The sequence below is a fragment of the Athene noctua genome, chromosome 2, assembly GCF_965140245.1.
Source record: "Athene noctua chromosome 2, bAthNoc1.hap1.1, whole genome shotgun sequence".
Lineage (NCBI taxonomy): Eukaryota > Metazoa > Chordata > Aves > Strigiformes > Strigidae > Athene > Athene noctua.
In genome coordinates, this window is record NC_134038.1 from 93198937 (window position 1) to 93222303 (window position 23367).

The following is a 23367-nucleotide window of genomic DNA, read 5'->3' on the forward strand; positions in this document are numbered from 1 at the left end:
ACAGTGAGCTCTGGAAGAAAGAGTTGGTCACCATCCAAGTTCTCTTACAAAACCTGTTTTAATTTCTCTTTGGAATCAAGACTTGCTATGCTCAGTGGTTCAAAACATTAAAACCAAGAGCAAGTCAATTAGTGTTTCATGAATGTTACCAGAGATGAAAAAGAGTGAAGCTGGGACACCCTAGTTTCAGTACATATCTCCTCAAGGCAAGAGGCATCACAGGGCAGAAGCTCCCCACCATGCCAGCCTACTACTAAGAGCAGTGGGGCCTTCTGAGACAGGTTCAAGAATTCCGGAGCAGAAAGTTGCAGGGGTACTTTGCACACTGGGACTTTATCTTGAAGGCCTACTGTGAGGCATTTATTTCAACCCTTGAAGCACCAGGCTTCATACCTCTTCCAAGTATTTTCTTTTTGTTAATGGCTGGAGATGGCACTAACAAAAAAGAAGAGCCAAGCAAAAAGATTCACAACAGTAGCTAGAATAAACTGGGACTAAATTAAGAGTAGACTCACAAAGGAATTCCTGAAGTTTAAGGACACAAATTAAAAGTGTTTAGATACCGATCCTCCTACAAACCCTCACACACACAAAAAAAGCAGGGTCTGAACCAAAGTGGCTAGGATAAAGTGTTACTGTGTTTTCTTAACGGATTAAAACCCGCATTTGTGTAATACTTGTGAGAGATCAGAATGAGATCTTTCAACTCACTGTAAAACAGACATCACAGTACTGAGGGATTTCTGGGGTTTTTTGATTTATTTTTAAAGAAAACTTACAAGTTCTGCGAGGGTGAGTCAGCAGCAGGAATGCACAGATACTTCACTCCCTGTGTAAAGAAGCAAAAATGAATGAGAAGAAAATATCCAAGTTAAATACATTTATGTACCACTGTGCAAGTCCTGCTCTAGACTTGTGTAGTTTTATTGATTTTGAGAAAAGCACACCATTATTCACGCAAGCAGAGATCATCTCTATGCAGTCAGATTTTAAAACACTGCTTTCACATATGCTTTGTTGCCAAGACACCAGCACATAGCTTAGTCATGCTTATCCCAAGGCCCAATATCAAGCTTTTTAAAGTAGAAGCATCTTTACTAAAAAGGTGTAAACTTCTTTTTCAAAAATCTCATTCTTCTTACATTTCTAGAAAAACTAAGCTGCATCTTCTCCTGCCCTTCCATTTCTCTGAACAGATGCTACAACCTAAAATTGTGATAAGCAGTTTATTTTGATCCCACACAATCATTTTTATTTACCTAGTTGATAAACCAAACAAAATGCATTTCAGAGAAGAAACGTGTTTGTGGTGTGACTTTTGTTTTTTATTTTTTGGAAACTTCGAGAAGGACAACTGTAAAACTCATTCTTTTTTTCCACAAAGATAGCCTCACTTTCTTAGTCAGTCATCATAGTAAGTTAAAAGATAATTAGGGAAGTTAGATAACCATTTCTGATGCATTAAAAAGGTTACTGTGTATATTTAAAACAACACTATAAACATACACTACTGCTTTGCATTGTCAATGCTCATTTTAACTGTCATTTTATTTTCAAAGCTTGTTTTGCTCTTATGACTGTTAAGAAAAAGAACACTTCTGAAAGCATATTTAGCTAACTTCTCAAATAGGACTTCCAAGAATACAGATTGCAGCTCAGACACACAAAAACTAAATCATTCACCAAGAGTCTTTCGACATCTCAGATGAAGAGTTATGAATTTTTCAGATGTACTTGTAAAGATAAGGATTCACAGCAAAAGGTCCACCATAAAATGCACCTTAGTCTACTTTTCTGAAATAAAGCAAAGACCCATAATGATCCTGCATGTTCAATGACTCACTCATGGAAAGTCACATATTTATCTAAAAGAGATCTTTTGTCAACAAGGTGGAACACAACTTGCATCTACCAGGCATTTCATTTGCCAGGTGGGGTGGGGGGTGAAAATTTTATTGCTCAACTGTGGTGGCCATCCTCTGCAAGATGCATGAACTTCACCACTGTGTCAGAGAGGGTGGGGTGATACCTCAGCCCCATCCACCACTTGCACGTGGCACCAGCCATTTTCTCAATCCACCAGAACCCCTTCGGCCAGTGTCTTCTTCACAGTCACACAGATCTGAGAGCCTGCCCTGTCCCCACCATGCTTTACCAGGCTTCCTCGCTCTGACAGGCCATCCCCATCATGCCACAACCATAGCAGAGATGCTACTGTCTATGGCCTCTGGTTTGGACAATGCAGAGTCAGAATGGGGAAGGCTCTGCAGACAGTGCTAAGCATGGAGACGGAGATGTGATAGTGCCTGACGGGGGAGAAAGCACCATCAGGACAAGACCAAGCCAGTGACAGCATGTGGCATTTTGCATGAGAGCTGCATGGGAAAATGCAGCTGAGGAGAGAATGAGAATGAAATCAGTTTGCAAGCCAAAGCAGCTTGCTGCCGGAGGCAACGGCATCAACAAGTAACAGGTCCTCCTGCCTTGTTCAGGGAGAAGGGATGCCTGCTGTGGGAAACCAGGATGGCTCCACAGCCATAAGCTGATCCACAACAGCTTGCAGAGATACATTCATTTAGAAAGACGATGTAGCAGTAATACATATCTATTGATAGGCTGCTGAGCCGAGCATGGTAATTATATTGTGACAGATGAATTACGATAATAAGCATCTTATATGACACATCCAAGAGATTTATCTCGGACACTAGTACCACTTCAAGTGAGTCACTCCAGTAGAATAAGAGCCTGTGACCTGAAAGTAAATTTACATCCTATTCTTTCCCCTTACACCTCTAGACAACTCCATGCCACTAACTCTGCACCATCAAGGGAGAAAACAGGAAGAAAACTGAAGGTAGATGGGTTCACTCTAGATTACACTATATGCCAGAAGGTTCGCTCCTCCAGCATGCACTGACGCAAGTTGTTCCACAGATTTCAGAAGCTACAGCACATACTGAGTGCTTTTCACAGGCTGAGTGCAGAGGGGCTTTCAGATCATGTTCACTTTAAAAGCAGAAGTAGCACCAACGCAAGTTTAAGACCCACAACGTTCTTTTTTTGTCATGGCTGACTAGTTGCCACTACCACAAGCAAGCATGAAACTAGCCTATGAGAGACCACACATGGTACTGAATGGCTCATCCAGAGCCTGATCCTGGAGATCTTCGGCTTACAACTTCCAGCAAAGCCGACAGCACACTTTTCACTACTGTGCTTGCAAATGATCAGTATCAGCCTATTAGCCTTATTAATAGAGCTTCTCAGGCAGGAGATGGTTGAAGTTACTGGAATTTCAAGTTTTGACAGATGCATGTCACTTGTATGGTGGTTTTGGAAGGCTGTGGTGATGGACTCCTCCCTGTGAGGAAATAATCACACACTCAACTCAGAAATAGTTAGAGGTGGGATTTCAAAAGTACTGTGCAGTGACCTAACCCGACTCCCACAAAAATCAACAGTGAAACTGTCAGTGACTTTGACCCAAACACAATTTGGCCAGAGTTGGTAACTCCTGAGGATCCCACCCTACCATCAAGTGTTGCTTCTCTTGGTTGAAATAATAATAATAATAATAATAGGATCAAATATAATTCATTGTTAACTGGATACCTGAAATACGACGACGCAAGATGGTATGGGTCAGGTATTCATAAATGAGACTCGGGGGATCTTCTGTGTAGATACTGTATGTTGATTGCTGGAATTAGCTCTTCCTCACGTGTGCTGGACAGATTTTGGTTTTTAAACATATTGGCAATAGGAAGACAATTACTGAACGCCACTGTCTGTGACTGTTTTTAAAAAAACGCTACTCAGGATCATAGTATTATTTGTATGTTTGTGCCCCAAGACACTGCTGTCCTTCCTGTGCACATACCCTGCAGATAACATCTAAGAACTGTCCCAAAGGGACCTTTCAAAGCAGAACAGTTTATGCCAATGAACAAGTAAATACCTACAACATTTTAGATGGGGTACTAGTATGGAAGACAGACAGACATCACTATTTTATTACCTAGCAGTTTGTTTGCCATTCTGAAACTGCAAAGCAGAACATGTAAGAAGGCAACAATTGCTGAAACAGCAACTAAAATAAAGTAAGCTAAATCAAAAAATTGTTGAAGAGTTCAGCAGAGCAGCTTCTAGTGAAAATTTCAACAGGCTCCAAATCAGAACCTAGTCTGCAGTTTCATTAAACGAACCTGAATCTGGCTTCAGGTGCAATATCCAAAGTTGAACCAAAACTGCATATTAATAAGGATGTGAAGACATTTGATATCAACCCTACAGAAGTCTTTATTTATTAATGTATTTTTCAATTAACTCTGTTTTGTTCCCTAGGAACAACAATTCTCTAAAATTATTCAGTGGAGGAAGGACAAAACAACTCAAACCAGGTACTGTACCAGTTCACCTACACACATTAAATTAAGTGCCACAGAATAGCTACTCATCCCAAAACATGGTATTTGTTCAAAGAGAAAAGCTAGCAATTATAAAAAATGATGAAAAGAGAAATATTGTTTTAAATCCTATATGAAGTAATACATCCACTTTGTTTATTGAATATTGCTGCTAATATATTGCTATTCAAACATTTCTTCAGCTGACAGCTGTCAGCCATGTCTTATATTTCCAAACAAATTTTTTCACAGATTATCCATTTTAAAAGAGAAAAAAAAAAAATCCAACCTTTTTAATTAAACAGAAGTTATATATGTTCTCAGGTAATAAAATGTTCCACATATGCAATGTGCTCAAACACAAGCTCCCAGGTCAATGAGATGCTGAACACATCTTTCTTGTGGTCATCTTAATTCCCTACTACTTTCCACTTGTTACTTTTAAATCACTGCTCACTTTCTTTTCTCCATCAGTGACCTTTACCCCTACCTTCCAACACACACACACTTCTCGAAACCTTTTCCTTATTATTCACATCCTAACTGATGACCTCATCAAATAAAAGCAGCACTCTCATTTCTTTTAGTGTATTTAACCTCTTAAGATTACCCCCCAAAAACAGTAAATTAAAATATAATTTACTTTTCTGCTTTCTGTTTCAGCAGAGTAACCACCAAAACTAGATTTCTGTCTCTTAGGCCCTGAAACTAAATGCTACAGTTAAACCGATACAGTGAGAGCTAACAAAACTAGAGCAAGTATTCTGATTTCAAGATTGTCAAAGTTGAAACAAGCGAGAGTTAAGTAAAATTTCTAAAATTCACTGTATTTGAGAAACAATGACAACACTTACACAATTTCATCACAGATTCTAGAACCAAGTCAGTTCTGCTACAAAACAAAAAGGTTTGGGCGCACACACATATATGCAGAGGTTTCATACTACAGTTAGTAATGTATTCATGGATTTGCAATCATTTTCAAATTTGCAATTATTTTAGAGGTCTATCTACTAAGATTGGAAACTGAACTGTTATCTCATCTTTGGAAAAGTCAGTAAGACTATAGAACACTACCTTCCTAATATCATTAGCTTTTAAGGAAGATAAAACTAAATCTTTATTAAATCCCATTATTTCATGAAGTGGTCAGGAAACGTTAAGAGTCCAGTTTAAGGAACACTGTCTCTATTCTAGTTACCTATAATCTATTTTAAAAACTCCAGCTTCATTTTAACTAAACTTGTAAAAACTGGCATTCGGGTTTCTTCATTAGAACACGCAGAATTTTGCGGTAGCAAGATGACACATCTACAAGTGCTACCTGTCAGATAATGGGTCAGTGACTGAAAATAGGATCTCTGAAGAGCACACACAAATTCAATCACACAATACCAAGAATAATTTCGACTCCAAACAGGGTAATGCGCAAAAAGTATTGCGAGACAAATGCAGCACCAATACAGATGCCTGCTCCTTTGTAACAGTCAAAGATGAAGTCATTAAGAATGATGCTCAGTCCGATTATACTCTAAATCACACTAACATACAGTTTATCCATGAAAGGAATCTGTCCAGCAATTTTTATATAAAACTGAACACTTTAGCAAAACAGTATACATGAGAATAAGAGGAAGGACTAGAAATGCTACTCATTACTTCACGTGTGGTGGGTTTTCCAAGAAATGTTTTTACAGATGTTCTTCAGAACATTGCCTATTGCTATATATATACAATATTTCTGAGGTTCTAGTTAGCACTGGAAACCTGAATCTAGAACTTCAGATGTTAAAAGGCAGGAGAGGGGAAAAGAACCTCAAATTACAAAATTTCTCCAAGGACAGTGTGTGGGGGGAAGGAGCTGTAAAAAAAAAGTTTAAAAACAGCAGAATTGTATTTTTGGCATTAAACCTCTCTATTTAAATTTATGTAAAGATACCATCAACGACTTCCAAGAAATTTTTTTTAAACCTAAACCCTTAAACTTAAATTTGTGAACCCAGATGCAAATAGAAAACCAGCACCTGGCAAGTTCTTTCAGGTTAGTCAAAAACCATGTGTTAATTTGAGTCGTCACATCAACAGACGAGGGCAGGAGGACTTATTTTTGTTTAGGGGCATTTCAGCAAAAAAGCTAAAGTGGGAAACAGCCAGCACAAAGCTTCCTCAAGCCAAACCAACAAGAGGTTATCAAGGGTTTAGTCCAGTAATGCACCAAACTGAATTTGCTAAACTGAAAACCGTTCAACCGTTTGTTTGTCCTTTCAGTTACTTTCTGTAGCAATCACCATTGGTGCTTATTTTATTAATGACTCATAGAAAATACACTTGTGTTTCAGCAAAAAACAACCACTAATTAACTTTAGTGAACAACAGAGCCAGGTTTGGTTTTGAAGAATATTATAAATGAAATTGAAATTATGAAATTACATGAAAAACATGAACAACAGAAAGCAGGATGCTCCTACAATAGAATTTATACATTTGGTTTGTGTTTTCTGGAATAATACAATATTTTTTACAAGTCATGGGTTTTCTGTAATGCTCGTTCATGGTTTTCGTAGAAAATAGTTTCAGTGACACTTTTGAAAAGTCCATGTCATTAAGGCTGGAATATGCCAATCACAAAGATAGTGTCCTGTTAAAGCCCTCCTTCCCCATCTCTCCTATCACCCTTTCTAAAACTGTAAGAGGCAAATTTGGAAGAGATAAGGATTTTACTTTACTTGCACGAAGAGCCGTGCACACTGTTTCCAGTTTTAACCCTGAATTCCAGTTCCAACCTGGTGCATCTAAAGGAAGACAGAGTGGGAGAAAACACTGATAGTTTTCAGTAAATTGTGGTTTATCTCCTTTAGGACACACCAAGAATATTTACAGGACTACATACTTCAGCTGAGAGGAAGGACTCTGTTAGTCTGCCTTGACTAGATGATATATGTTAGACATGTCAGGGCGTATCTAACATCGGAGCACTACCTATCACACTTGGTCCCTGAACCCTCAAGGGGATACCCGAGTACTACAATAAAACAACATATCCCACCTGCCTATTTCTTTCAGAAAATGCTGGGACATGATTGCTACACCTCTGGAATACGCTCACATTGCAAGCATGGATTAATACACTCTCCACATCATCTCCTCTGTAGAGCAGGTTGGAGCATTTGCTCTGTTCTGGTCAACACTCTATCCAAGCAATGAGAAACATCAGGCATTTACTGGCCTAAACATCTCTCATGCAAACAGCTCGCCATTGAAAACTTCAAACATTCCTCATCGTCTCCTTCTGTGCCATCTGTGCCATCATGCTTCCCCTGACACAGCTAGTGTGTGCTAAACAATTCATACAGTGAACTAATTCAGTGCATCACCATAGCAGCCTCTGTCAAGGGTACCTCATGATGAAGGCCCTGCCTGACACACTTTAAAAGCCACTTCATGGAAGTCTCTTGGAAGCTTCTTAGTGGGCTACTGATGTCATTTTTGAAAAATTAGTCAGAACTCCCAACTTCACAAGCAGAGCCGATGCCAGACAGGGCATTACTCCAAACTAGAGAGAATCTTCTGGTGCTGCTACACCTGAAAGAAAAATGGTAGCTATTTTGCTCAGCATGGTCTTCTGAAACATCTCATGAGAGGAAATCCTTACCATGAAAAGGCAGTGAAACATCATAGAAGAAAGTCAAACTTTTTATTAGAAGAAGCTCGTGTACACTTCCTCTTGATGGTAGCACAAAGGCTGAAAATTGACAGCTTCCGGCACTGGTGATACAAGAGTTCACTGCTAGAGATGGAAATGCAACAGTCTGACTTGACTAAATTATTAATTTGCAGAGCTGATCTTTATACAACAGCAGTGACCTTGCAATAAGATATTAATATCTCTGATTTTGAAGACTGTCTTGCCATCTCCTCCTTTAGTAGTTCCCATAACTCCTTGGGCTGGATACCAAAACCAGCAGAGTCTGGGCAGAGAACCATGGATGGTATGCCCAGCCATACCCAGCAGGGACTTCTCTCATCATGTCATCAAGATGCAATTTTCATATATGAATGGCCTCCTACAGCTCAAGACTTCTGTATGCTATCCAACATCATAATATGGTTTTAATAGACTGGCAATTCTCACTTGCTGAGCAGCATCTGTCCAGAATTAGCATATGCTTTTTTTCAAAAAAATAAAAAAGTAGGGCTGATTGGTTTCCCAATATTTTTCCCTATTTAGTTATTTCATGTTGAGCAGTGATATGATTTTGAGTCCAGACAAATGTTTTCTGAACTGCTGTCTGCATGAGGATATTCTTTTGGATTACAGAACCAAAGAAGAAAGCATTAAGGAAACTTTCAGCACTTCCTGAGTTATCAGCTTGGGGAGCTGGGGACACAGCACAAGAATTTTTTCCTTTGTTTTTTGCACACGGTAATCAGTTATACACACACACAATAAACGAAATCAGGCCAGAATGTGCCACCATAAGAGAAAGAAAGAAGTTTCCACAAACTGGTGCTGTAAAGAAAAAATGTGAAAACTAAAAGGAGATGAGTCTATTCCCCTTCAACTCTTCAGTAAAGGCTCCCTCACAGAAAACCTCACATTTAGGGCTAACAGCAGATATTTATAGGTGCCTATAGCAAAAAACAAAAACAGCTGCCAAAATACTATCCACAAACTATGCTAAGCGGATTACTTGCATTGTGCCAGAGCTGACAGTTCAGTTCCTCTAGTTTGCTTTCCTTCTAAAAACCTGCACATGTATAGTCTAAAGATCATCTGTAAACATGCAAGACTATCATGGCCAGCTAAAACTGCATTAAGATTCACAACATCTAGCCAGGTTTAAAAAATTCCAGATCTTAATGCAAGCTGATATGAATGCATTATCTATACTAGGTGTGCAGGCCATAACCATGTGATCTTAGAAACATTTCTCAGTTTTTGACAGGTATTCAGTCATTTAGCTCTTCACTTTCCTCCAAAAGTCTGGATTTCAGCCAGTCATACACTTTTTTTTAAATTCATAAACTTGATCCAGCACTTCCTCTTGTAATTTCCCCAGCTACAATTTTCTCATCCTTAACACCTTATAAAACAGGTATATCATATAAAACTGGTGCAGGTTAAGTTACACAGCTTCTCTGTATCATCCTTATTTTTCTACAACTTCTATTTCTCACACTTACTGGTTCTGTTCCAGTTACAGCATCTTTTTGTTGCCTGTATTCTATTAATGTATTTGACTGTTTACTCAGGGAGCATGAAAGATTGTTCTAAAAGATCAGCACAGATTTTAACTGTGCTCTTCCCATTCAGTTCACATTCTTAGATACTGAGTATTTGAAACCCTAATTCTACTCTGATTAAAATTTTAAAGTTTGCAAGGAAAAACAAATAAAATTCTTTAAGATAACCTGGCCTGTGAAGATTTTATTTTCAAAGATACAGTTCGTTTAAATTGCACTGGCTGCACAAGCAACAGACCAAACAAGAAAGATGCTCGACTTAGTTGAGTCAGCAATTAGCTCTTCTCTACCTCCACCCACCTATCATGTCAACACTTATTTAGGTAGCCATCAATTTAGAAAGAGGAGGGGGAAAAAACACTGCTCTGGAGATAGCATGAACCAGATTAAGATTATATTGTTAATGGCATCAGAATACAGAGAAAAAAGGGTAACTGTCCTCTGTGTGTGCTCTGGTTAACTATGCAGAATGAGAGAGAAAAACTATAACCTATAAAGGTAATATTTTAAGAAAATTAGAGGGAAAAAAAACAGTGAATGTTTCATAGGCATAACAGAGTATTTTCTCAGTACCCAGAAGACATTATTGCAACATTTAGTAAATTCCATGCAGTGCTTTAAGATCACTCATTTTGTTTGAAAAAGAAATCCCACAAACTATAAGACTTGAAACAGAACATCTGGTACTGGCTATCACAGGGACACAGGTCAGCTATTCACATGAAATGGAGATGCCTAAAATTTATGACAGCTTTGGTACTGAGCAGAGAGAGATGACAGCATCCCTCAACCCAAAAAATTGTGCATGTCTTGTTGGGATTCCATTTACTTATGCTTCATCCAAATTACTTTAATTGAAACGATCACATATACCAATATACTCTTTCCTCATCTGAAAAAAACAACATACTATAAATAAAAACAAAACAAATACTCTGTACAACAGAAAACAAGAAAGAAAATTGGCATGCATTAGAAGCAGCACACATGCAAAAGCCTACTCTTATTGCAATTTGTCGTAAACAGAGTGAACAATTGAAAGCTTTTGTGGCAGAGGACAGTACAGCAATGCCCAGGTAAACTCTTGGTGATTTGAGATCTACACGACTGTGATTGTTACAATGTCTTCAAGATGGGTGCAGCATACAGAGCTTCCTGTGATGCAGCAGTGGTCATTCTGACAATGATACTGTTATAAATAAATGAAATGCCAAAGGACTCCACAGCCACAGGTGACTGCTAACAGGATTCATACATCTACTAGATCAAGCCTCTGGTGCAGGTCAAGGGCAACAGCAAAATTACTAGTAACTGACAAGTGTGTGATGGACCATGTGAAAAGCTGGTCGTTTCAGTCCATTTCCTGACCGATGGACAGGTGTCTACAATGCACCCAACAGTCACCACAACTGGCACCTCAGAGCATCTCAGACAGTCCAAGGACTGTGAAATGCTCTGGCTGTAAAGTGCAAAGCTCAAAGACCTCTGTGACCCCTCCTTACCCGAAACAACTCCCACACAAAAACGGAGCATGTGAGAAATCCACTGTTGCCTCTGGCAATATATTTCAGCAATTACTTACCTCATGGTTAAAGTCTTGCTTACTTCCAGTCTGAAACTGTGCGGCATCATTTGCCAGCTATGCATATCATGCTGTTCTCTGCATGGGGACCCATGGAATGTCTATCCGTCCCTGTCCCTCTTTGCGATAATACCTCTCTGGGACAGGACCTGAGTGACTGTCTGACCAGAATAACTTCTAGCACACCTTCCTCCCCAGGATTCCTGCTGTACTCCTTTCTACATTACACATAGCAGTTGCTGCCCAGTGCAGCAGAGGAAGCATTTAAGTGTGTGTGACTGGGGGGACAGCAAGAAGAATGGTAAGAGAGGATTAAGGATGCTTCAAGTCCAGCTGCCTGGATGCAACTGTCCACCACAGCACACACTTTCCAGAATGAGATGCAGCTGTTTTCAAGCAACTGCACAATCCAGACCAACATCCTATTTGGTTTGGGCCCACTTTCATCTCTATGTGACATCCCCCAGAACAGGGTCAAACACCTGAAAAATCCACAGAGAAACACTCTTAGCTACAATGGGCCTGCAAGCCGATTCTTCTAGTGAGATTAACAAGATTTGCCTTTACTTACTTCACTTTGATCAAGTGGCACAAAATTTGTTAGACTCCAGATCTAATTCAGTAGAGTAACACCTAGCTGGCATCCTCTGAAGCAACAGTGGGAAAAATTGCTCAGGATTTGTTAAGAGCGCTTCCACGTTCTCCGTGGGTTCTGACTGCACCAGCTTGGATATCCCAACAGTTAGACCTTTCAACTTCTGGTCTCCAACCCCAACAGCTTTTAGTGCTAGATTCAAAAAAAAAAAAAAAAAAAAAGAAAAAAAAAAGTTCTACCAAGAGATCATAGAATGGTTTGGGTTGGAAGTGATCTTTAAAGGCCATGTAGTCCAACCCCCCTGCAATAAGCACAGGCATCTTCCACTAGATCAGGTTGCTCAGAGCCCCATCCAATCTGACCCTGAACGTTTCCAGGGAGGGGGCATCTACCACCTCTCTGGACAACCTGTTCCAGTGTTTTACCACCCTCATTGTAAAAAATTTCTTCCTTATATCTAGTCTAAATCTACCCTCTTTCAGTTTAGAACCATTAACCCTTGTTCTGTTGCAACTGGGTGTCCCTTCTTCAGGCTGAACAACCCCAACTCTCTCAGCCTGTCCTCATAGGGGAGGTGTTTCATCCCTCTGATCATTTTTGTGGCCTCCTCTGGACTCATTCCAACAGGTCCACATCCTTCCTGTACTGAGGGCTCCAGAGCTGAATGCAGTACTCCAGGTGGGATCTCACCAGAGCAGAGGGGGAGAATCACCTCCCTCAACCTGCTGGCCACACTTCTTTTGATGCAAACAGGATATGGTTGGCTTTCTGGGCTGTGAGTGCACACTGCTGGCTTATATCCAGCTTTTCATCCACCAGGAACCCCAAGTCCTTCTCTGCAGGACTGCTCTCAATCTCTTCATCTCCCAGCCTGTATTGATACTGGTGGTTGCCCCAACCCAGGCGCAGCACCTTGCACTTGGCCTTGTTGAACCTCATGAAGTTCACATGGGCCCACTTCTTGAGCTTGTCCAGGTCCCTCTGAACAGCATCCCATCCCTCAGGCGTGTCAACCGCACCACTCAGCTTGACATCATCTGTAAACATGCCGAGGATGCACTCGATACACTGTCTGTGTCACTGACAACAATATTAAACAGTACTGGTCCCAATATGGACCCCTGAGGGACACCACCCATCATGGATCTCCATCTGGACACTGAGCCGTTGACCAGTAGCCTCTGGATGCAACCATCCAACCAGTTCCTCATCCACTAAACAGCTCATCCATCAAATCTGTATTTCTCCAATTTAGTGAGAAGGATATTGTGGGGGACGATGTCAAAGGCCTTATGGAAGTACAGATAGATGACAACCTATTGGACAGATCCAACAGGTCACTGTCAGATACACTATTATTTAAAGCACACTGAGATACGTCCTCATCTGCCTTTCAGTGTGTCTCACATTCTGAACAGAGATTTTAAAACCTGAACTAGCTGAGAAATAGATTAGAATGCAGGTGGCAATAAACCTAATTATTCTCCTCTGTATATGGCTTTTGTGTGGATTTATAAAACATCTGTGAGTGTTCTATGGGCAGCCATCCAAAGTGCTCTGGAAGAACCAACTCAATTCACCAAGGCTACTGTCTCTGTGCCTCTGTGGGAACAAACATGATGTTGTTGAACACTGCTCTTACTCAGGGTCTAACTTCTGTGCATCTGAAATAACAAACCTTGTTCCATATGGCATGCAGTCCTTTCTATTGGACACACCACAAGTTACTTACGGTTCTTTGTGATGGAGTTACAAACTTGCATCTTTAAACTACAAAATGCTTACTTAAGTCGTTAAGATGTTGTATAACAATACAGGCGTACTTTACTGGAATAATAGCCTTATGATGTTCTCAAAATATAAAGTAATTTCAGGATTGGTTTTATTGTAAGACAAATTTCCTTGAAACAGTTTATGCAAAAAGAACTAAAGGGCAATATTGTAAGACAGTTGAGGCCAGATTTTGGCAAATTCCTTCCAGTCTAAATCACTCAAAGCCTTACAAACCAATCTTGTATCTTGTATTTAATGCAGGCTGCCAATGTCTGAAGGTATAAAAAGTCTTAGAATCCAACTGATTTTTAAACCTACCTTCCCCTGTTATTCCAGCCTGAAAGTATGCAATAACTTCCTACAGCCAAACTTTGATTATTAGGCACCCATAAATCAGACATCCATGAAAGTTTGTAAATGATCATTGAGATAATGTCTGAAACCAAACTTTAGTAAAAAAACATTCTCTTTTTTTAAGTTATTTCTTAACAGGCACACACTAAACCTAAACCAATATAATTCCTTCTTGAGAAACTTCAATCATTTTCTAATAGCTTGCCAAGTTATGAGGAACTACAGCAACACAAACCCAAATACTGAAGTATGTAAAGCAGAGGGAGGCACACTTTTTAAAAGGTACTGTATTTTAAACAATCAAGTAAAACCAGTCTGTAACATCAGAGAGGACCAATGCCGCAAGTTACTACAGTGGAAAATAATTTTACAATCTGTATCAAGTTGGTGTTCACCACATACACTGACATTTGCTTTTATTCTTGAGTATTGCATTCTTGGGCATGAACAATGAAGCCAGACTGTCCATTTTCATTCTCTAACCACCATCATCAGTTTTAAGTGCTGTATCAGAAGTAGTATTGCATCAAAACAGTCATTGCTGAAACTTCAAAATCTGAAAAGCAAGATGTGGTAATTTGTGACCTCTTTAAGAGTTAAGGTATGTATCCATATTCGTTTGTTCCACAGACAGCCAAAAAAGGCCAATTTCTCTTTGATAACATGTTACAACACTACTGAGTTTTCAATGTCTAAAAATACTTACCTCCCATAGCTTACACAGAAAGCTTTGGTTAACGAAGTATTTGTAGCATTTTCTATAGGTCGACTAGGAAATACTTGAGATAAAATATTGTTAGTAGAAAACAAATGTAACTACCACAGTCGAAGGAAAGGCAGCTTTTTATAGATGATCAGTAAATACACAAAACAGAGCATCTCAGGAAAAAGATTCTCATATCACTTCAGTTCCATGTTTAAAGGTCCAAATAACATCAGAAGAATTTCTGAACACAAGTGTAAGCCATCACTTTCCACAAGTGAAATTGGGGGGGGAAAGGGGAAGAGGGAGACATAGGGAAAGCATTCCCATTTGATTTCAGTGGACTTGAGAACAAGCCCCAAGCACAGTGTGGATACAGAAGCTGTAAACATACCTACCTACAACCTGGCAAAGTAACAAAGGAAGTGACACAACCTAGTAGATGTTTTCTAGGCCCTTGTTCCTGAACAGGAGCATTTAGTTGCAAGCAAGCACCACAGTAAGACCACGAATGATAAAGTAATTAATAATCAGCTCAGCTCCCAAACAATAGAACTTGCAATCCTTCCACTACTTTAAGAACTGGGGAGAAGTTTAACAGTTGTTTTCCAGACTACAGGCACATGAAGGAGTATACTGCATGTTGAGAAAACAGAAGGCACAGTTGGAGAACCATTTATTTTAGAAGCAGGGGTGAATAAAGCAAGTCCATCTTTAGCCAGCCACTACTTGTTCCCATGCCACTGTAACTTTTGAGACACTATTATGAATCAGATTGGGAACAGATCTGGGTAAATATCATTCTTCAAGTCTTTTGTGGGGGTAGCTAGAGGAAGAAATGGTGACTTGGTTATATTTAACTCACAAAGGCTCCCGGATTTATTTACTGTGTGGCCTCACAAACAGATGCACCACCACAAGCAAGGAGGTGGCACGTGAGCTGTCAAAACTACCACCACCACAAGAAACACTGGCCTGAGGCTGCAGCTGATCTGTACCATAATTAGTCTTCCTACTTTTCTAATCATGACAATAAAACAAAGCAAGATTCTATTCATTTAGAGAACAGCACCCAGGAAACATTACATCTCCCTTAGTACCACTGTTTATCTCTTCAACTAAGAGCATTCTTGAAATTCAGTATGTTTCAGACTTAAGAAGCATCAGGCACAACAGAAGTCAAATGGACAGTATAATCAAGTCAACAGCTTAAGCTCTGCTTTGGCACACTTCCAAGTTCAAGGTCAACTCTGAATTCACTGTTAACATGATTTTGGTTTTAATCATGTCATACTAGGGACACGTTTTGTTCAGCTTACATTTTGATTAGTCTGGGAAAGGTAGAAATTCTGCAGTTTAAAGACTGAATTCACAAAAGACTTTTTACATGAAGAGAATGCAGAGATTCCCAGCAGCATCTGAGGGGTAACACCAGCAACTGCCTTACCCACTACTTTGCCATATTTCATGAAAAGTGGAATGCAGGGAATAACAAACAAATTGAAGGTGACAACAGTTCCCAGCATAAATCAAATAGCAGGATTTTAAGGTGTAGAAAGGCCCAGCCAAAGTCCCCTTCTTCCAAGGTAAGCTGGCGTAAAGCACAACAGTCCAACACAGGCAACCTGCAGCCTGGTCCCAGCTCTTTCACTGCTGAAGATGACACAAGTCAAGTAATTTCAGCTCTTTGTATCAGCTTCCCTTCAGCAAAATGGGGAATAATACTTCATGTTAAAGTGTTGGAGACCTACAGATGCTCTGCTACATTGGATGTATTATACGAAGGAACACCAGTTCCTCCCACACCCCAAGCTTAAATAAGGCTATTTTAAACAGAAAAGGACCGCAAACCTCTTACACAACCATCTGCTATGAAGATTCAAGAAAGGGGCCCAAGTACAAAGGAGGGTTGGTAGTGGGGAAGGGGGAGAAGGGAAGTTGTTGATGCGATGCTTGATTCCACACAGAAGGAAACTTACCTTTACTATTTAATTAATAACACAATCCCATTATTGTGTTATATTGATTGACACTGTAATTGTCTCTTCCTTTGTTGGTTAGATTTCTTGTTGTTGTAACAGCAGCAACACAAAATCTGTGACTGGATCCTAAAACTACAGCTGTCAAACATTTCCATGAGAAAATCAGTCTTAAAACACCAATTGTTCAGAACAAGAAATTAACCTCAAGATGACTATAACAGTCAACTGCAAAGTAAGGATTTACCATGGAGTCCCCCATACCTCTTACCTCAAGCATAGGGCGGGCACTGTCATGGATTGAAAGAATGTGCGTAATGTTATTCTTACTCAATTGCTCTACATCTCGGGCATCTGCGATAAAGGGAAAAAAGGAAGATAATTTCTTTAATCTTTTGAAATACCCACTCCCCTTTCCTTTGTGCATGTTGAAAATCACTTATCATTGGTACATTTCTTTTTGAAGCTTCACAAAGTAAAGCAAAACCCCAAATGCAGCTGTTCTAGAACACCATCATCAGAGTGACTAACGGGAAGACACACTTCTAACTCCAAAACAAATTATATACTATATAAAGAACAAGCTTAAGTGACTCAGGAATGTGTTCTTAAGTCAGAAGTTTCATGTATTTTGCATCTGAAATATAAGTCTGTGTATGCCCATGTGCAGGTGATGGCCATCTGAACAAGCAGTCAGAGCTGTACAAGAAATAGCTTACCTCCTCTCTACCCACAAATCCCCCTTCAGGAGATGTATTTTCACTTAGGAGATAAACCTTGTGATATCCAGGTCTGAGAAGTGAAGTCAACCGTATCACTTGAATTTAGGTATTAACAGGCAACCCAAAACAATAACTAGATTCTTATGTCCTGTGGACTAGTAGGCAAAAATGTGCATTTAGCCAATACATACTATAATTTTAAGTCTGAAGAGAGGTCAAGATGATAAAGATATTTAACATATGAAAAAGCAAAATGCTACAGCAAGGAAGTAGAGTTGTGAAAAGGTGGTTCCTAGACCTGTAACCAAGGGGTTTCAAACATTCAAAACTGGAAAGCAAACTGGGACGACTGATGCTAGATATTGAGAAAGCATAGGCTTGTTTCTATGAGAAAGAAGGTAAAACAGATTATCTGTCATCAGTAAGCAACTTTCCCCATACCAAACCATTAGCATGCCAAAAAATTACCTCAAAGAACCACTAACACAGATAAAAGTTAGTCTGTGTCCATTTACTTTTGACCTTTTCACTTGAGAATGGCACAGCACACCATGGCAACTACAGCAGTGGTTTTGCAATGTGAACACCTGCCTTCCAAATCTGCCCATACAATCTGTTCACATTAGCCTGCTTGCACACAAAAAAAGAGCACTGACCACAAAGGTTTCAAACCGGCTCTCTCTAGGTACAAAAATAACAATAGCATCACCTGTACATTCTTTATGTACGTGCAAGAGTTCAATTAGCATCTCTTGCTTCATCTTATTCCACTCTATTATATAAAGTCTCAATGCCTCTTCTACATTGCAAAGAGGAATTGTACTTTTAATTATATTATCCCACAGACAAGATCCATGTGAGCACAATAACAAGCAATAAAATTTAAACCTAATTCAATTATGAAAGCTTCTATAAGGCTACTAAAATGAAGAGTCAAAACTGCACTGATTTCCCTTGCTACTGGTCAAGCCTGCACAATCAACAGATGCCTCATCCTTCAGGAGGGAGCTAACACAAATTCCATCTGAAACAAAATTAAAGTCTAGCTTCACAGAACAATTAAAATTTCCTAAAATTCTCAGCGTGAGCATTTCAAAGATGAAATGCTAATGTTTGCCAGGAAAGGGCTTCTAATCCACCTGACCTTCAGATTTTTAACAGTTTATAGGACAGTTCCTCAGCAAACATTTAAGCAGGCAAGGGTTTGCAAGTCCAGAATCCAGCCTAAGTGTCCCTAAAAATCACTGCTTTCAGTTCTCCAAAGTCTAAGGGCAGATTTCAGAGCCTGCTGGCTGGAACTCAGGGTGTTAATGCATACCTAGCAAAACAAGACCCCACTCTCTAATTATCAGTATGACCCACATGGTAAGAAATGGCTTGCCACACAAGGCAAACTGATTTAAAAGGAGATAATGATCCAAATTAAACATTGGCTGCTTTGAACCAGTCTGAAAGGCCTAATGGACACAGTACAACTCAAAAGGACTGAAAGATTTTAGTTCTTCAGTTAAGCAAGGGCTTCGGCTAAAAGAGTTTCAACAAATCAGAACTACAGAGTAAGACAATGAGACGTCAGACATTCCTAGAAACAAGCTGGAAATGGCGATCCCAGATCTAAATCCCAGGGTAACCACCAGATCCTCAATATATTTAGGAAACAACCATTCAAACTACAAAAGTAGAGGAGAAAAAGCCTCCCAGTCAATGATCTAAATAATCTGGATCTAAACTTTAAACAGTTTACAAAGGGGAAATTCCCCTGGTTCCCCCAGCACCTGCCGTAAGTCTCTACAGATACTACAGACAAAGCTATTTAAACAGTGATACAAATGAGATATCCTGTCACTCAGTGTCTCATACCATGAATTACAAAAAAATTAAGGGGTTTTGTAAAGGACCACCAAAAGCCAGAAGAATCACCTTTACCACAGAAATTCCAACTTTTTTACTGTAGTACAGCACTGTACAGCCACAGGCAGGCTCACATTTTGAAATCAGTGTCAAAGACCCCATTTCCAAATTTAAATATGAAAGAAACCTAACAGATTCCATCTTGTGCACCCCTAAAGGTCCCCCAAAATGTGGCATTATTCTTCACAGTAATACCTAATACTCCATTTCATACAGCAAAACACTTCTCAGCTGATGCGGACTTCGAGTAAAGCCTTCAGGTAACTCTCTCCCTCACACAAAAGGACACACACAGTTCACAGTGGGGAAGTCCTCCTCTCTCCCTCCCACACCCATATTTAGTGCTTTTCCCTCAATTTAATTCTATGACTCCTAGCTTAATCTCTTCATATGCAGAGACCTGCAAACACTTAATTGCAAAAGCAATAGCAAAGTCATCAAAATGGGACTGGGGGCAGGAAGGTGGGTTATATGTGTCAGAATTTGTTTCCCTGCAGCTCTGGGAGCCTTACTGTGTGGCTGGGGAGCAAATTGTATTGTGCTTGCATATTGTGCTTCCATTCCCCATTCACAAAAGGGAGACAATACTGCTCCAATCACTCCAACTAAGCCACATCAATGACTGAAGGACCCCCAATACTAGGATGATGAAGTCTCAAATGTACATACAACCATTCTGGTTTTAAGTACCTCCATAGAGATGCAGGGTGAGGAATTAAGACTTCTCCCCTTTGTAGCCTTAGATGGGAAGAAAAAGCTGTAGGGTCTTTTCCACCTCTTACTGCTAACAACAAAACACAAAATCATCCTGCCAGGAACAGGGGAAAAAAGAATTACAGTGACATGGGTCTGACCTGCAACATTTAACAGCAACTCACTTGTGAATTTAGAAGATTTAAACATCTCCACAAGATAAGCGAGACTAGTTTATTTTCATTTTGTCACCTTTCCTCCCATTAGCCAGTTATCCCAAACTAAAGGCATCCTCCCTTCTTCCTCCTCCAAAGCTCACATTTCTGACACTGCTGTTAGTCTGAAGACAGACAAGCTTCTATAACAGAGTAAGCTAGTGAGTATTAAGCTCTCAGTATAAAATTTTGTTATTCATACAAAAACAAGGTAAGTACTTAGAGAAGACAAGTCAGACCAGTACTTACAACAGAATTAAATCTCAATCTGCAAATGTATAGAGAATACAGTTTCATCATCACCCAAAGTACTTATCTTTTTAAAATAAAGCAACTTTTTGTCTACACTTTGTTTTCTGCTTTGGAGAGAACTAGAGAGACAGACACCTAAAGGAGAACCTCCTCTCCAGTGATTCAGAGCACTAAGAGCTACTACTGAGAATGGTTTCCCATCAGGAGAGCTTGTTCCAGCATTTAATGATCCCCACTTAAAGACACACACACACACACAGAAACTAAGGACACGAACAAAAACTTCACATCGCCTGTCCCCACTTCAAACTACGTTCCAATACATATTTTGTCCCAGCCTCTCAGAAGGACCTTTCTGGAGAGTGAGAAAGATGGGGAATATGGTCCAGTGCTCTGTTTCATGAGAGTACCTATAAAATGTTCTCCTTCAAAAGAGCCACCTGAAAAAGGGAACGGTATCTTCACCCTGTCCTGTTTTCAGTACATGAAATAAAGACCTAGAAAAGGAAACTTTTCCCCCAAAAAAACAAGCAGCTGATAACAGACATTGATTGGATCTACGAACACAGCAGAACCACTTGGTGAGCACAGCCTTTTTATATACTTAGTAATGGGAAGGGTAGAAACTTTCCCAAGACTCTCCTGCTCATCTAGAGCAACACTGGACTCTTTGGGGGGAATTAAACCTCATATTGTGGCTTTCCCCTTCAAATCAAAAAGCCCCCAAATATTCCATTGGAAAAACCTGAATCTTCCAAATATGATTACAAGCAAGGAAGGACACAAGCTCTTTAATATTCAAGGTAGAAACACTCGAGTCTCTGGTGCTTGCTACTGCTATACCTTTTGGTTTGGAATCAAACAAGCACCTATTTAGAACCTCCTATCAGAATAAATGGTATTTTCTCTATTTGCGCAGAAAAACAGGCTAAAAACCCCTGTCATATCAGTCCCTTAAGGAACAAAGCACCTATTTTCATTGTGAGCATGGGTGCTTTTCAAGGAACCTCAGGTTTCCAGTGCAGAAGACATGTGGGCATGCAATCCCACAATAAATTCTTTGTCTTTTGAGGGGATTGAATTTCCTTTGTAACAAACCAAGATTTTCCCTAAACTAGAGGTGGGAAGAGTTAACTTCCTCATCCTCTTCCCTCATCTTTTTCTCTTGGCCCCCCACCCTCCCATTTGCAAAGAAATAACTCCTTCACTATCACTGAAGAAGTCCAAGAGCTCTGCTTCCTTCCGGGCTTTCAGACCAAACTGTCTTGGTATTTTGTATGGACATCTGTGGTTCTTGATTTTTTCTGCCCTCTAGCTGTGCAATCTCAAATACACTCTCTCAGAGACATACCACAATTTTAATGTGCTATTGATGAGCAAAATCAGATCTTGTAAGATAACAAGCAGTTAAGCACATGCCAAAATCTATACTTTTTCAGGAAAGTTTTCCAGAGACATACTGAAGTCCTGGGGACTTAGGGGGATTTCAGCATGTACTTCAGTGCTTTCTGTAATCAGGACTACACATAACTTTCAACCCTAAAGACCCTAAGGTGGTTACAAAAGCCCCTCTCGTTGCCTACACGTTTGCGCAGCAGCCAAACCAGAAGCAGCAAGTTCAACTCCCATTTCTGCCACAGATTTATTTCACAAGTCTTTCTTGGGCCTCAGTCTATCTCCCAGTCAAATGAGGAGGAGTTTACACTTCCTCTGTCATGGATTGTTTTTAAGTTGATATGGCCTAAGAAAAGAAACCCTATACATAAAGTAGAAATATTGCTGAGTATTGAATAATAATTCCCCAACTGGAACAATTGCTGAATGCCTTCTCCAGACAGCAGCCCTCCAGGATTACAGTGCTTAACATCTTTAACACCCTGCGTTCATTCATCAGGAAGGCACCCATCTGAAACAACTGTGCCTCTTCCCAGTCTGTCCGTGTCCCCAGAGGTCTGCCAAACAGCAGGGAGACAGGAGTGTGCCTAGAACGGTATTTCTACCTAGCTATGGAAACCCTGCCTGCTCAGGCTCACTGGAGAAGGGAGGGGAGACTATCCTCCAGAGGGCAGATCAGAGCAATTCAGAGACTCCCCTGACTCGTCTTCTGGAGAAGTTCCCTCCTCTCTACCCCCTACACTGAGACCTGGAGGGTACCACAAAGTCTGAGCTCTGTGTCCAGACAAGATGCACAATGCCAAGTTTTCAGTGTTACTCCTCCTACTGACAAGATGCAACTTTATTCAATTCAAGCTTTCGGTCTCAAGCTGAAGAAATAGGAGACTGTTCAAAAATACATTACAGGAAATAATTTTGTAAACCCACGTCTTTAAAAGTATCTAGACATTTCAGCTGCCCATATCAGGATACCCTAATCAATCCCAACTGTATATGGTACTGAGTATTTCTCAGTCAACAATCCCCTTCTGGCAGTCTCAAAATTCATTAGTCACTTTTTCAAAAAGTGCCACAAATCAGAACATGCCCCGAGAACACAGTAATCAAACTCCTCCAGAAAAATGCACTGGTGATTAACCAACAGCCTGTCCCTAAATGGGATGACTTCACTGCACAGAGAGCTTGAAAGCAGTGAGGCAGGGTGGGTGTTAAGGGCAGAGGATGCAGAAAAAGAATAATAAAAGTTTGCTTTTGAATTAGTTAAGTACTGTAACACCAATCTTCTCTCTTCCTCTCCAGGTACGGTAGCTAACTTGAGATTATAACAGATACCCATGATGGTAGAACATAATGATTAAATGTAATGTGATCAAAGGTCATAGCAATAAACAAACGCTTGGTGGTTTTAGTCAATTTAAAAAACAGATTCCATAAGATAAACAGAGACTAAAGCTAACCCGTCCTTACTGTCTTCTATGGAGGTCCTTCCTCTCTTTTATGGAGCTAGACTCCCTGAAAGACTGCCCACTCACACCACCTT

The 23367-nt window shown here is 40.0% G+C and overlaps 1 protein-coding gene across 3 annotated transcripts in view; it reads right to left on the reverse strand.

Annotated features, from left to right (window-relative positions):
* The window catches only part of DUSP22 (dual specificity phosphatase 22), a 44548-nt gene that overhangs the window by 13068 nt on the left and 8113 nt on the right, over positions 1 to 23367 (reverse strand). For 2 of the 3 annotated variants that reach the window (XM_074899595.1, XM_074899596.1), the window contains exon 3: positions 780 to 829. Coding sequence is in view for 1 of the 3 variants with exons in the window: in XM_074899594.1 (XP_074755695.1) it covers positions 780 to 829; positions 16911 to 16993 (133 nt within the window). In the remaining 2 variants the exon portion in view is untranslated. Of the gene's footprint in view, positions 1 to 779; positions 830 to 16910; positions 16994 to 23367 lie in introns of all 3 variants that reach the window. The other variant, XM_074899594.1, reaches the window with a different exon arrangement.